Source organism: Paramacrobiotus metropolitanus, unplaced genomic scaffold (assembly GCF_019649055.1).
Source record: "Paramacrobiotus metropolitanus isolate TYO unplaced genomic scaffold, Prichtersi_v1.0 Parri_scaffold0000043, whole genome shotgun sequence".
In the NCBI taxonomy this organism is placed as follows: domain Eukaryota; kingdom Metazoa; phylum Tardigrada; class Eutardigrada; order Parachela; family Macrobiotidae; genus Paramacrobiotus; species Paramacrobiotus metropolitanus.
Genome location: NW_026570263.1, coordinates 1,015,017 through 1,027,624, shown reverse-complemented (window position 1 = coordinate 1,027,624; position 12,608 = coordinate 1,015,017). Strand labels below are relative to the sequence as shown.

The window sequence follows — 12,608 nt, the reverse complement described above, 5'->3', positions numbered from 1 at the left end:
CCGGTTTGACATTACAACCTGTTTATACACGATTACGTTTCTGTTTCTCGCCTTGCTTTATCTGATTAACCAGCCGTCTTAATTAGCCCTGATTCAGAATAATAAAGTCTGGTAGTCGCGCATGCTACTTACGTAAGTTACGTTACTACTTTTTATATTTTACAATGTCATTAATTAAAGAAAAATTGTTTAATTAGAGTACGAGATCGAAAACTTGCCAATAAAAATGGTGAAATAAGTGAAGCATTCCAGTAAACCGCGTCAGCGCCTTTTCAACAAAGACGTCTTACGTGCACCACATTGTGTAGTGGCGCAAAATAAGTCAGTACTCGCTGTCGCTGAGCATTTCCTCGGCCAGCGCATGAAAAGGTGAAACATTGTGCAGTTACGACGCGGTACTCCGCTGACAGAAATAGTGTCGTTATCGCGAAGAGTATTGTTCTCGTCCGAGCGACAATTGCAGTAGCGCCGCGAAATGGGAGCAGTGGCGGGTAATTAGGAACAAACCCACCGTTATTCCGCTAAAAATCACCCTAACGCCGGCAGCGCGTTAATTGCCGAACCTTCTCCAAGATGCCGGCTTTACAATCAGCATACGCAGTGACACGGCAATTGCGCAACTTCCGCGGCATCGACGAGCGGAAGTGTCACTCAATCGCTGAATGCGCGTGCGGCAGACAAGGGGCGCCGCGATTTAAGGACGCCGGATTACAGGTACATCCACGCGGCACAGTGCCTGGAGTGGCGCGCTCCCCGAATCCGTCCTCGCGCCTTTTTTCCCGGCTTTCTTCTCCACACGCAAACATTGTTAAGACGGACGCCGATTAAGCAGGAACAACATCGCCTTGGCGCAGTTAATGGCCGAGGCGTATATATTCACCGGCGCCGGAAGCGGCGTTAACTGCATTAATTGTTTCGCTCGGTTGCGCCTGTGTAGCTGCATAGCTGTGGTTGTTAGAGTTGTCGCTGCTGATGACCTCGACGTCGGAGTCCTGCATCCGCATCGTCATCATTGTGTACATGCACTATTCCCGGCTGTCCGATCGCGATGAGCCGAAGTAGCCTGAAGCGCCACTCCATGCCGCGTTGGCGCGCGCTGCCCGGCGGCGCTGCCGTCGGTGCCGGTGCTGCTGTTGCTGGTGGCCAGCGGCGTCCTCTGGCTGAGTGACCGCAGCGCCGCCTTCCGCGCCACCGCGGTGTCGCCCGTGGCGCTGGCCACGGCCCGCCACTTGCAGCCCCTGCAGATGGCCAGGTAAGCAGGATTCAAGTGCATGCGTACGACAGATCTAGACAACTGCGATTTGCGCATAACACCCGGCTAGTTGTGACCTTTCGTGTTAAACATATATACAAGTTGTAAGCTGGTGACGATGTCGGTAGCATAGACAATGATAGTGATCATGAGAGAAACAGCACAGCAGTAAACCGTTTACCGTGCGTTAATTATTATGTGACCTTTCTGCAGCTGTAAGCGTTGGTTTCCAAGATAATGCGTATTTAATTAAGCAATTTTGCTGACTTTTTCTCATTACAATGGTTTCTTTGGGGAGACAACGTGCAACTCTTATGCGCATATGCATTCGGCACCCGTTTTTACTGGTTTCATGCCGCAAACAATCTGATACCGCTTACTGTATAGTTTATTTATGATTATTCTTGTCAGTTTAACCATAACGCTTTATTTGTCGATAATACGAGTAATTTTATTATAGTGTTATTAGTGATGCACTGATACTTCGTACACATCCTTAGTCTACTATTAATTTTATTGTGAGTGCACTGTCTGTGTACATGGGCAAATGCCTGCGATGTATAATATACGATGCCAGTTCACAGAGCCATAATTTATTTGCAATATAATTGCACTTATTATCCTTCATGAAGTGCACGAATATTAATCTGTAATCTTCAACTAGTTGTCATTTTCCGTTGCAGGCGAATCGCCTGGACCGGTCCGAGCGGCAGCCCTCTTGCAGCCCGTCCAGCCGGCACGGGCAACAGCGGCCCCTTGGTGGCGGCGGCCAGCAATAAGGCAGAGGTGGATCTCGCCGGGGAGGAACGTCCGGGGGCGTTCGGGCTGCGGGCGCAGTACCAGCTGCTGCGGCGCATCATCAACGACAACCGCCGCGCGCGGGGGATGCCAGTGGCCGGGCAGAGCCAGGACAGGGCGGGGCCAGCGCTGGCCCAGCTGCTGAGCAACGCCGACCGGCAGGAAGTCTCACCCGCGGCCGAAGCCGAACAGGAGGCCCACTTGCTCCACACCGGCTACAGCCAGCTCAAAAGGCAAGTAACCGCCGCCGTTTGCACGGCTACCAGCACCACTGACCTTTACATATATGTAATGTATTATGTACATAATCAATTATACGCCCGTTATTAAGCTGCGACCGCGAAGTATACGGATGGGTGACCTTTGACCTGTGACCTTTGCAGATCCCACAGCATTAACGGCAAGGAACAGGAAGCGGAGATGCAGCGCGTTCATTTGCCAACCAAGCTTAAGTAGTCTATCATTCCACTATTAAAGCAGTACGCTCAACCCGAACTGGAAGGGACGCTTCCGCATGCAGCTCGTAGTTCCGTCATTCTTCAACTGAATTCTAATCTATGCAGTTCTATACTCCATACATAATTCCGCTCCGCTCCGCATCGCATCGCACTGTGCACTGCATCCCAGTCAGGTTCTAGCCTAATGGTATTATGGTTGCATTAATATTACATTCAGGCCTCTGATAATAAAAATCGCGTTAATCATTTAAAGAATCATTCATCGAGATACAAGTATTTCATATTGCAACGGCGACAAAGCCGCATGACGTAATAACTCGCGTGCATATAGTAACTGCATTCATTAGGCGCGAGCGCATGTCATTATTAGCTGCATAATATTGCATGCTGCAAGTCAGTCGGCTGTTTTAGCAGCGCCTAATTTAAATGCTGTATTTATTCACTGATTTTCCTTCTCCGCAATACTTGCCGATGAGTGGAATGAGTTTAATATTTTCCTTTCCATGGTTTAATATTTTCCTGACTAGATTTCAGTTTGAGTGAATTTAGATGTTCCAGTATTATTCTTCTTTGCTGTAGTTAATTACTTTTTCCGATCGCCATTCACGCCAGCCAAATGTCCATTGCATGCAACTAAGCCTATTTTCATTCTTTTTCCTTTCTTCTTCTTGACTTTTTTGCGCGCTTTAATATACATGCGTTCGTTATATTTTTCTCGCGCTCGCAAACGTCTTTTCAATATTACTACATACATCAGTCTACATGTATTTTTCTTGACCTCCGTCCAGCGGGCATCAATATGACTATCTGTATCTGTTAATCAACAATTTCTTAGTCTTTGTCATCATGCTTTCTAACTGTATTCCTAACTGTTCACTAATCTGTACGCTTCCTCAGCGTTTTGCATAATTGCGCAGCGGTCGACGCATCATGCATGCACTAGTGATTATTTAAAGTCGACCGGAAGTGCGCGGCATTAATGCAACTGTAAGCCAATCCGACTGGTTCTTGCGAATAAAGCTGCGTCTGGGCCGTGTCGTGTTGCGTGACCTTTACGGTGCACCGGCCCACATAATATTATCTCTACGTAGTGGAAAGACAGTTAATTCTTGCAATGAGAAAACACGAAGAAAACATGCCGGTTGATGCGTTAAGTGTAGGAGATGATGAGCTCGCGGAGTTTGTTGAGGCGGTAGTCGGGGGTGTCGATGGCGCTGTTGGCGAAGGGCAGGAAGTAGTCGTCCATGTTGGGCAGCGTGATGACCTGCGCGAAGAGACTGCGCATCTGCGTGTCGATGTACTCGCTCAGCGGCTCCAGCTCGATCCGCGTCTCCCCCACCTTCAGCGTGATCTCGATGTCCAGCTGCGTGCCCGGCAGGAAGCCGTACCACAGCCGGTCGCTCGGCGCCGGCGGCACGTTCAGCGCCAGTCTGTATAGTTATACGAGTACAACACTCAAGCTCAATCAATTCATTCACTTCATTCAATTCACTTAACCCGAATACTGGCAAATTTTAGGCACAAACTTATAAAGGCTAGGGTAATGTAAATAACCGAAAAACAACGCAGTAAATAAACTACAGTAGTTCTTAAACAATATAAATGAAATTTTACAAAAAATAGCAATGATAATGATTAATCCGATAACAAATCAGTATTCATTAAAAAATAGCAAATAAATTGTAAAATCAATAACCAAATGTAACTGTTGTTCTCCTTTACTTACCGTCCGCGAATGGACTTGACGACGGCGAGTACAGTGATGTCGGTGCTGCTGAGCTCGTCCAGCTTCTTGCGCACGAAGCCGAGCTGGCTGACCCACTTGAAGATCTTGGACTCGCCGAGGGACTCCAGCCACTTGAGCGCCTGGGGCTTGGCGGCCTCGGGCAGCTCGCGGTCCTCCTGCAGCTCCTCGTGCTCGTAGCCGCCGTACAGGCCCGACAGCGTGTTGTAGAAGATGCGCTGGCGCTCCTCCAGCCGCGGCGCGCCGGCCACCTCGCCGTCCTGCTTAAACTCCGCCGCCTACGGGCGCCAGCCACATAGGATTACTTAAGCAACGCATAAAGTAATGCCCGGCACCAACCTTGGCCTGCTCCGGGTCCTGGAAGCGGCGCAGGTCGACGTGCGTGACGATGGTGGAGACGATGGGCCCCTGCAGGCTCATGTCCATGGTGAACCACACCCCCAGGCGGTCCATCTTGATGCGTTGGGACACGTTACTTAAAGTGGGCAGACTGTCGCCCATGTCCATGTGCGTCATGCGGATCTCCGCCAGGAAGTAGGGCTTCTTGATCTGGCTGATCTTCTGCGCCACCTTCTCGAAGATCAGCTGCTTCCACACCGGGTCCACCAGCACGTCGCCGCCGATCCGCGTCAGCTGTGGGCACAAAGAGCAATACCGGTCAAAGGTCACCGCTCTTCGCACACAACACTCAAAGGTCACAATATGTAAATCACTGTTCAAAGGTAACACTCCGCTTTAAGTCACTTAACCGAAACACCGAGGAAAGGTCACTTTTCGGATACTCCTTTTAAAGGTCACTTAACCGGCAGCACTGTATACTCACCAGCGCGTTGAGGGGCGACATGTCGGGAGTGGGCGTCACGCGCGGCACCTTGAAGGGGAAGGGCACCTGGCCGCTGGCCGACACGAAGTGCCAGAAGATCTCCTCCTTGGCGCGGTCGCAGCGCGCGAAGAAGAAGAGCGTGTTGCCGTCCTTAGCCACGAACTTGGCGTCCACTTCCGGTCGGCTCTCCACGATGAGGGCGCCGCCCGCCTGCGGCTGCTGCAGCGGCTTCAGCTTGACGGCGATGGGGAAGCGGTTCAGCCAGCGGATCTTGACGGGGACCTCCAGCGGCAGCAGAAAGACGTCGGCGTTGCGGGCGTCGTACAGACGCTCCTCCGCCCAGATAAAGTCCGCCGGGATCTCCTCCTTCTCGTCGTGCACCTCCGCCAGCGGGACGACGCGGCGCTGCGGGCGGCGCACGCGGATGCGGGAGCCCTCGAAGTTGACCAGCACCGACTTGGTGATGTTGGGCGTGTACGTCTTCTCGTCGTAGTCCTCCCTGCGATCAACACCAAAGGTCACTTCCGGTCAATTTCTCCCTGTACCGGACTTACCGCAGCTCGTTCATCCAGACGCCGACCCCGTCGGACGGCAGTTTGACGAAGGCGGCGCCGCCGTTAAAGGAGCCACCGCCCAGGTCGATGTCGTGGCTGCCGAAGACGCGCTCGTTGCCGGCGCGGATAAAAGCCTGCGCGTCGTCCCGCGAGAGGCCCATGTCCAGCTGCAGGATGCTCTCGATGCGCGCCAGGTGCTCCACGTGGCGGGCGCCGTCCAGGGGGCGGGGCGAAGGGGCCCCGGGTGCCGGACGCTGGCCCAATCGCGGGCTGTCGCTGCCGTTGGTCGACACGGTGGAGGAGACGGACAGCTTCTCCGTTACGACGCTGGTAGGCATGCTGGCGTCGTTGCCGGTGCTACTGGCCCGCAGAATAATTCCTTACGCAGTATAAAAATCGTACTAATAAATGACAGACGAACCGAATAGCAAGTTAATGGCAAAAAAGCCCAATCAACAAATGTCAAATCAATTAACGATAACCAATGGCCGATAAATACGCTTAACGATTTAACGGACAAATAAATAAAATTAACGTACCGACGGCAAACAATTCAATTAACTAATTAATGGCAGATGAACACAGTAATTAAATGAACACAGTAATGGGAAATAAAAGACACCGTTTACGGAAAAATAAATTGTAGCTTTTGTAGACTTTTCCCCCAGAATCTGCGCTGCGTAACATGTTCACAGTGTTAACGGAAATCACCCGGTAAAGTGAGCAAAAACACAGAAGTGTGTGTTTGGACGGCAAAACGCAGGCGTAGTGCGATGGCCCGCGGCGGCTGGTTTAGTGTAGGGGAAACACACACGGCCAACGCCGGCAAATTCCGCTGCCGCGTGTATGCGTCCGAGCCTGAGGGCGCGCGGTTGTTTGGCGCGCATCTTTTATACGCCGCTCGTAGTCAACACTGGGTTGCCAATCCGCAAACAGCCGGCAATCATGAGCCATCGCCGCGACTAATCCAGAAGGTTTCGATCAAGCCCTTTCCCTGAACAAAAATTTATATACACCGTAACATACCAGCACATGTGCAAAAATATATTTTATTATTGTGCGTACCTTGACTTGCACCGTGCCGCGGGACTGGCAGCGCAGCACTTGCGAAGTGTCGAGAATGAGTTTAGACGATTCGCTAGCCTGCAGGCGTTGCGCTAAGAAATCGCACGGATCCACCCACATTACGAACGAACGGCAGGAGAGTGCACTTACGCAGCGACGTGCTGGTCATCCGCGACGCCATGTTGACCGTGTCGCCGAACCTGCAAGGATGCCGGTCAGTCAGCCAGACGTTTATGACGACAGTAATAAAGGTCATTCAAATAACGACTTACAGGCAATAGCGCATCATGCGCAGCCCCACCAGTCCGGCAGCCAGGGGACCTATCCATTAATTAATTCGTTCTAGCAGCAGCACACCACGTCGGAAGCAGTCAAGCTCGTACCGGAGTGCAGGCCCATCTGCAGCTGCAGCTTCCGCCCGGCGAAACTGCAGCGCTCCACCAGTGCCAGCGCGCCGCAGCACAGCAGGCCCAGCTGCTCCGCGTGCAGGTTGCCGTTGCGAACCGGCACGCCGCTGGCTAGCTAATGGAGCACACTAACATTATGAACAGGCGGTGACCTTTAAGGGGGTGTCATCCCGCCGCACTGACCATGTAGGTGTCGCCGATGGTCTCCACTTTGTAGGCGTCGTACTCGCCGATCAGCTGGTCGAAGGCCGAGAAGAACTCGTTCAGCAGCGCCACGCAGTCCCACGGCGTCATCCCGCACACCAACGCCCCGAAGTGGACGACGCCGCTGAAGGCCACGGTGCAGCTGGCGAACACCTCCGCCTCCACGCTCACGCCGCGCACCAGCGCCTCTACGATACTCCTGCAAAGGTCATTCGATTACTCCCCTCCCCCGCACACCCCTTCGACGCACCCACCCCGGCAGCATGTTGCGCAGGAGATCCTCCGACCGCTTCTTCTCCGCCAGCAACCCCTGCGTCCTTTCCGCCACCTGCTCTTCCAGCTCCTCCGCGTACTCCCGCAGCTTCCGCATCACCATCTCCATGAAGTGACCGCCCGGCTTCAGGCCGCTGATGCGCGCCAGGACCTGTTTAACCTGCCCGATGCGGGGTCGGTCGCGGCAGTTCTCCGCCCAACAGCGCTCCATCAGCTGCGCCATCTCCGCCGCCACCGCCGACGTCTCCAGCGCCGGGCGGTACGGCGGCTCCGAGGGCTTCTTCACCGCCAGGACGATCTCCGCGTCCGACAGGTCGGAAGCGAAGGGGCGGGCCATGAGGAGGACCTCTTGGAAGACGATCCCCAGTGAGTAGATGTCAGCTTCCGGCGACAGTGTCCGCGGGGCACGGAGGACTTCCGGCGCCGTCCAAAGGAGGCCGTTGTACTGCTCCTTGGCCAGCGCCTCCCGGAGGCGGGAGAGCTGCTGGGCGGGGTAGCCGAAGTCGGCCAGTTTGATGGACAAGTGGCCAGTCACCATGCAGTTGGGGCTCTTCAGGGCGCCGTGACTGCGCAGGTCCGCGGCCGCGTGGATCACCGACAGGCCCTGTGCAGAGTGCAGACCGCACTATAGGCGTCTCGTTTCAACTGGAAAATGTATGCGCTTACGTTGACGATGTCGGTGAGGAAGACGTTCTTCAGCTGCGCGTCCATCCACGCCGGCTTCAGCTCGATGACGTCGTCGAGGGATCCTTTGGCGAAATATTCGGTCAGTGTCAGCAGATAGCTGCCTTCCACCACGGCTCCCATGAACTCCGCCAGGCTAGACTGCTTCAATCTCCTACGCTGAAAAAGGTCACATCAAATTAAATTAAAATAAAATAAATAAAAATAAAATAAATCAAATTAAACGATTAAGACGTACGTACCACGTTGGTGTCGCGGATAAAGTCCCGAGGCAGCTTGGTAGCCTTGTTCAACGTGCCCACTACCCGGCACCATACAGCATGACCGCGGTACGTGGCCACCCGCGTACGGCCACCGTCCATGTGCGCCACCATCGGCGCCCGCAGCATCTACACCGACACACGGTTGAATTCCCTGTGTTCACTTATTTCATTATCACCACCTGACCTGCGACTTGGTCAGCACGGACAGGGTCTTGGTGGTTCTGGAAGAATGCTGCACTTCCGCCGGCGACACCAGCCAGTCGACGCTGTTGGACTGCTGATACCTTTAAGCCAGTTAAAGGTCATCCAACGTAACGTGATCATTAACCGGATTAAGCTGTTCGCATTGCAGGTTAATTATGTTAAGCACGAACCGAATCCAGGCACATCCGGCGACAAGGATGACGGTTAGGCAGCCGACACTGGCCGCCACGCCTATCCCGGCCAACGTCAGGATGTTCGTCTCTGTAAAAGTATCGGATCGGCGTCATGCAGCGCATCGGAATTCGATTAACGTACCATTACGGCAGCGCGGATCCTGGCCAGTGAATCCGCACCACGGCCGATTAACCGGCGGCGTCGTATTGAGCGGCCAGCGGGCGTTGTCGACCGGGACGAGATCGCCGGTCTCCCGCATCCAGCGGAAGGCCACCTGCACATACATCGATAGCGATTGGTCGGTCAATCGTGGCGTCACGCTGACACGGTCGAAGATTGTCGAACACGTTGTTTACCTGGAACTGATCGCTGCCTGCCAGCAGCGCCTTGACGCCGTAATCGTTGTCGAGGTCACCGCGGGCGTTGATGTGCAGCGCGCCCATCTGCGTGGCGAACGTGCGGTTGTAGGTGGAGCGGGCCAGGTCGATTCCGCTGACTGGCCCGGTTCGATCGGCGGTCGTGCCGGGAAAGAAGGCTGCCAGCACCTGCAATTAACGATTACACCATCTTCCCGTAAATCTTCCCGGGATGATCGATACTACTGATCAATGGCGCGTCACCTGGGCCACGACCTGCACGGCCAGATAGTATCCGCTGGCAAACAGCGTCACCTGGAGCGTGCAACAAAAATTGTTGGGAGCACCGGCAAGTGCATATATGAAAACGTGACTGACCTCTTCGTCCGGTTCATAGCGCAGTCCGTAGTCCGTCCAGCTGCGCTCCTTGATGCGCTGGTACAGCGTCAGAGCGGCGGTCTGCCGGCTGGGGACGGAGGCGATGAGGAGGAGGTAGCGGTAGATGCGGTAGGCGGCCTGGCCAAAGAACCCGACACTCGTGACCTTTAGAGATTAGACAGCAGACGAGATCACTCACGGCGTCATCGGCGTCGCCGTACTGCCACGACATCTTGCCCACGAACGGAGACACGAACGGCGCCAGTCCAATGAAGGCCTGCAGAATGACAACACGGACTATGCACAGCGACGGCCACGGCGGCTGCCCAGGCGGCAGCGAAATCAAATGGCCACTTACGAAGTCCCCGTTGGCCATGCCCAGTCGCTCCGCCACAATCTGTATATGACGTCGTTTTGAGCCGGGATGATTCACGCGGGTTTTACCGATAATTATCATTTCCGCGCATCACTTAACTTACCAGTAGCTGGCGCAGACGGGAACCGTGCGTGCTGACAATGAACACTGCGAAAGAGAAGACACCATTCATTTTATGCGAGGCAATTAACGGGCGTAATAGAAAACAAGTGACAGGTAAGCGGATATCGATTGGACTACGCAGAACAGGCAAACATCAAATATTCATATTAATGCGGCATGTGTTGTTTGCTGAGCAAACAGCGCTGCTGCGTGCCGGCGGCATAATTTGCTCAACCGGCAGGAACATCTTTTCCATCAATATTGACTAGTATTGTAACTCAACCGAATTATGCTGGCAACTAAATGATTAGGCTCATCTGCCGATAACAGTATAGTTTACGCAGTACACGACTGACTTTAATTTAAAGTGCTTCACTGAAAAACAGAAACCTTATGATCACTGACGCTGATTCTGATGAATTTAATTACGGCATCACTATCACTACTACGAAACCTTACAACGGCCGATTAATTAGCCGTGACCTTTATCAGTGCTGCCACTGAAATTGAAAAACACAAAGGTCACTCACCGCGGGCCGACCGCGCCGCTTCGGTGAGGAAGCGGCGGTGGTCGGGGTTGGTTTTGAAGTTGTACTTGAGGAAGACGGGCGCGATGCCGGGCGTCTTCTTGAAGTACACCGGCAGCACTTTGCAGATGAGGGAGAAGGTGTTTAGCTCGGTGGCGCCCTCGTCGCAGAGGAGGGCCACGTCGGTCCAGCGGAAGAAGCGCAGCAGCGCCACGATGACCTCGGCCAGCATCTGCTGCTGGTAGGGACTGAGCCGCAGCAGCGTCGGGAAGCGCCGCTTGTCGTCCAGCACCGTGTCCGTGCCGCCGCTAATGAGCACATGTAATCAAATCCACCGCCAACACTGGAGTATACTGCACGCTACGGCGATATATGCCGGCACCGGGGAATTGCGCTTAATCAACCGGCCACTTACGAGCTAATCACCGGCACATTCCACTCTGCGAAAACACAAACCGAGTTTACAGTATATACATCTATTCACCTAGCCAACCAACCATAATTAAAATACATGTACTGCAAAAGCATTGAAGCGTAATACGGATTATATCAGCAGCTGATTAATTATTGAGAAAAAAAACTCGAGCAGATTTTCGTGAGCATTGAACTGACCTCGTGCGAGATCGCCCAGATACGCCACCGCTTCACTGCACGCTGCAATAAATATACGCTCCCTTCAATAACTACACGCAGTGGCGATTAATGGGTACATACAAGGTGCCAGGATGACGAAGACGTCGTCGGGCGAACGTCGCCAGCTGCCGCGCAGGTACACGTCGGCGGCGTAGGGCACCGCCTCCACTTGGACGTCGGTGCAGGTGCGCAGCGCGGTCTTGTTCCAGCTGATGACGGAGAAGCGGTCCGTCTGGTTGTGGAGCTCGGCCGCTCGGTTGAGCTCCTCCACGGCGAGGGCGATGGGGGCGCCGACGTAGTCGACGCTGTACGGCAGCGATGTCCACGCGTGCACCGACAGGAAGACCACGCGCCGCGGCTGGCCCTGCGTCCCGCGCAGGGTACACATACAGGTCAACAGCAGTCGGGTCAGCGCCGGCCACACTGGCACTGGGCGCATCCTTCACCGCTAGACTACAGATCTCGCAGCCTACGGGTAGGCTGTCCGATCAGCTGGAAAGACACTGCATATACAATAAATATATTCCTCGCAAATTGTTAACGGTGGATGGAGGATGGAGAACAACATATACGTATGTAAGCTGCTCATGGCCATACAGTAGTACAGGTATTATGTTCATCACAAAGTCACAGAATTCAGCAAATAATTCCGAGTAATGCAGATATGTGACGCCCATATGGCCGGCACATCACAATATAATTTCCCAAGATTTGGGAATCCAGTTGGTCGAAACGGTCGGCCGATAAGAACACCTCGGTAACTCGGATATTGACGACGGTACCACTGTCAGTCCGTTGTTTGTACATAGGTATATCCCCCGCGCACGATGCACAATCGCAGATCGCCGGATGTGGATGTACGCTCAAAAGGGATAGCACGCCCCGTACCAATGCCGTGCATCCAGTAGCAGCGCGGGATCCAGCAATAGCGACTATCGAAGCATGCCTGTGTGCAGCGAGGCGCAAAGCGTAGCACGTGTGCCGGCCGGAAATTATCCGCATCTTACATGTACCCGCTATAGCCGATACTCGCTACTGCCGCTCCTTTAAACATGCATAGATATATCTGAACATACACAGTGCCTTGACCTTTGATGACGAGCGGTCCCGGTAATTTGTGGTAACTGATCGCTAGGCATGATTAGCGCTCAAAGCACAACGGTGCTTGATTGCAAAATTAATACGTATCTTTCAAGCGCAATGTACATACGCAATGTTCTACCAGATGCTCATGCATACATGCATTTCTCCTGATAGAAGGACCAGTACGAATAGAAAGCTACATTTACCCGTTTGGCGCGGGAGCTCCGCAGACTATACAGATACACTAAAC

General features: G+C 53.5%; 3 protein-coding genes across 3 annotated transcripts; 1 reads left to right on the top strand and 2 right to left on the bottom strand.

Moving 5' to 3' along the window:
- Positions 1-918: 918 nt before the first annotated feature.
- On the top strand, positions 919-3,570 carry LOC129590969 (uncharacterized). Its single transcript, XM_055486436.1, has 3 exons — positions 919-1,252; positions 1,936-2,283; positions 2,434-3,570. Exons 1-3 carry the CDS (start codon positions 1,245-1,247, stop codon positions 2,504-2,506), a joined length of 429 nt encoding a protein of 142 aa, XP_055342411.1. The 5' UTR covers positions 919-1,244; the 3' UTR covers positions 2,507-3,570.
- LOC129590968 (testis-expressed protein 2-like) lies at positions 3,332-6,323 on the bottom strand. Its single transcript, XM_055486435.1, has 6 exons — positions 6,169-6,323; positions 5,630-5,986; positions 5,076-5,574; positions 4,592-4,885; positions 4,235-4,530; positions 3,332-3,938 (listed from the first exon to the last, which is right to left on the bottom strand). The coding sequence occupies exons 2-6, from the start codon at positions 5,965-5,967 to the stop codon at positions 3,659-3,661; spliced, it is 1,707 nt and encodes a 568-aa protein (XP_055342410.1). The 5' UTR covers positions 5,968-5,986; positions 6,169-6,323; the 3' UTR covers positions 3,332-3,658.
- Positions 6,324-6,484: 161 nt separating this feature from the next.
- On the bottom strand, positions 6,485-12,351 carry LOC129590967 (atrial natriuretic peptide receptor 1-like). The gene is made up of 22 exons (XM_055486434.1): positions 11,357-12,351; positions 11,255-11,296; positions 11,058-11,082; positions 10,646-10,950; positions 10,117-10,160; positions 9,996-10,034; positions 9,837-9,914; positions 9,638-9,775; positions 9,524-9,574; positions 9,260-9,448; positions 9,045-9,177; positions 8,900-8,990; positions 8,710-8,809; positions 8,505-8,651; positions 8,245-8,421; positions 7,560-8,182; positions 7,285-7,504; positions 7,078-7,216; positions 6,967-7,015; positions 6,845-6,894; positions 6,695-6,786; positions 6,485-6,623 (listed from the first exon to the last, which is right to left on the bottom strand). The coding sequence occupies exons 1-22, from the start codon at positions 11,712-11,714 to the stop codon at positions 6,573-6,575; spliced, it is 3,141 nt and encodes a 1,046-aa protein (XP_055342409.1). The 5' UTR covers positions 11,715-12,351; the 3' UTR covers positions 6,485-6,572.
- Between the last annotated feature and the right edge of the window lie 257 nt (positions 12,352-12,608).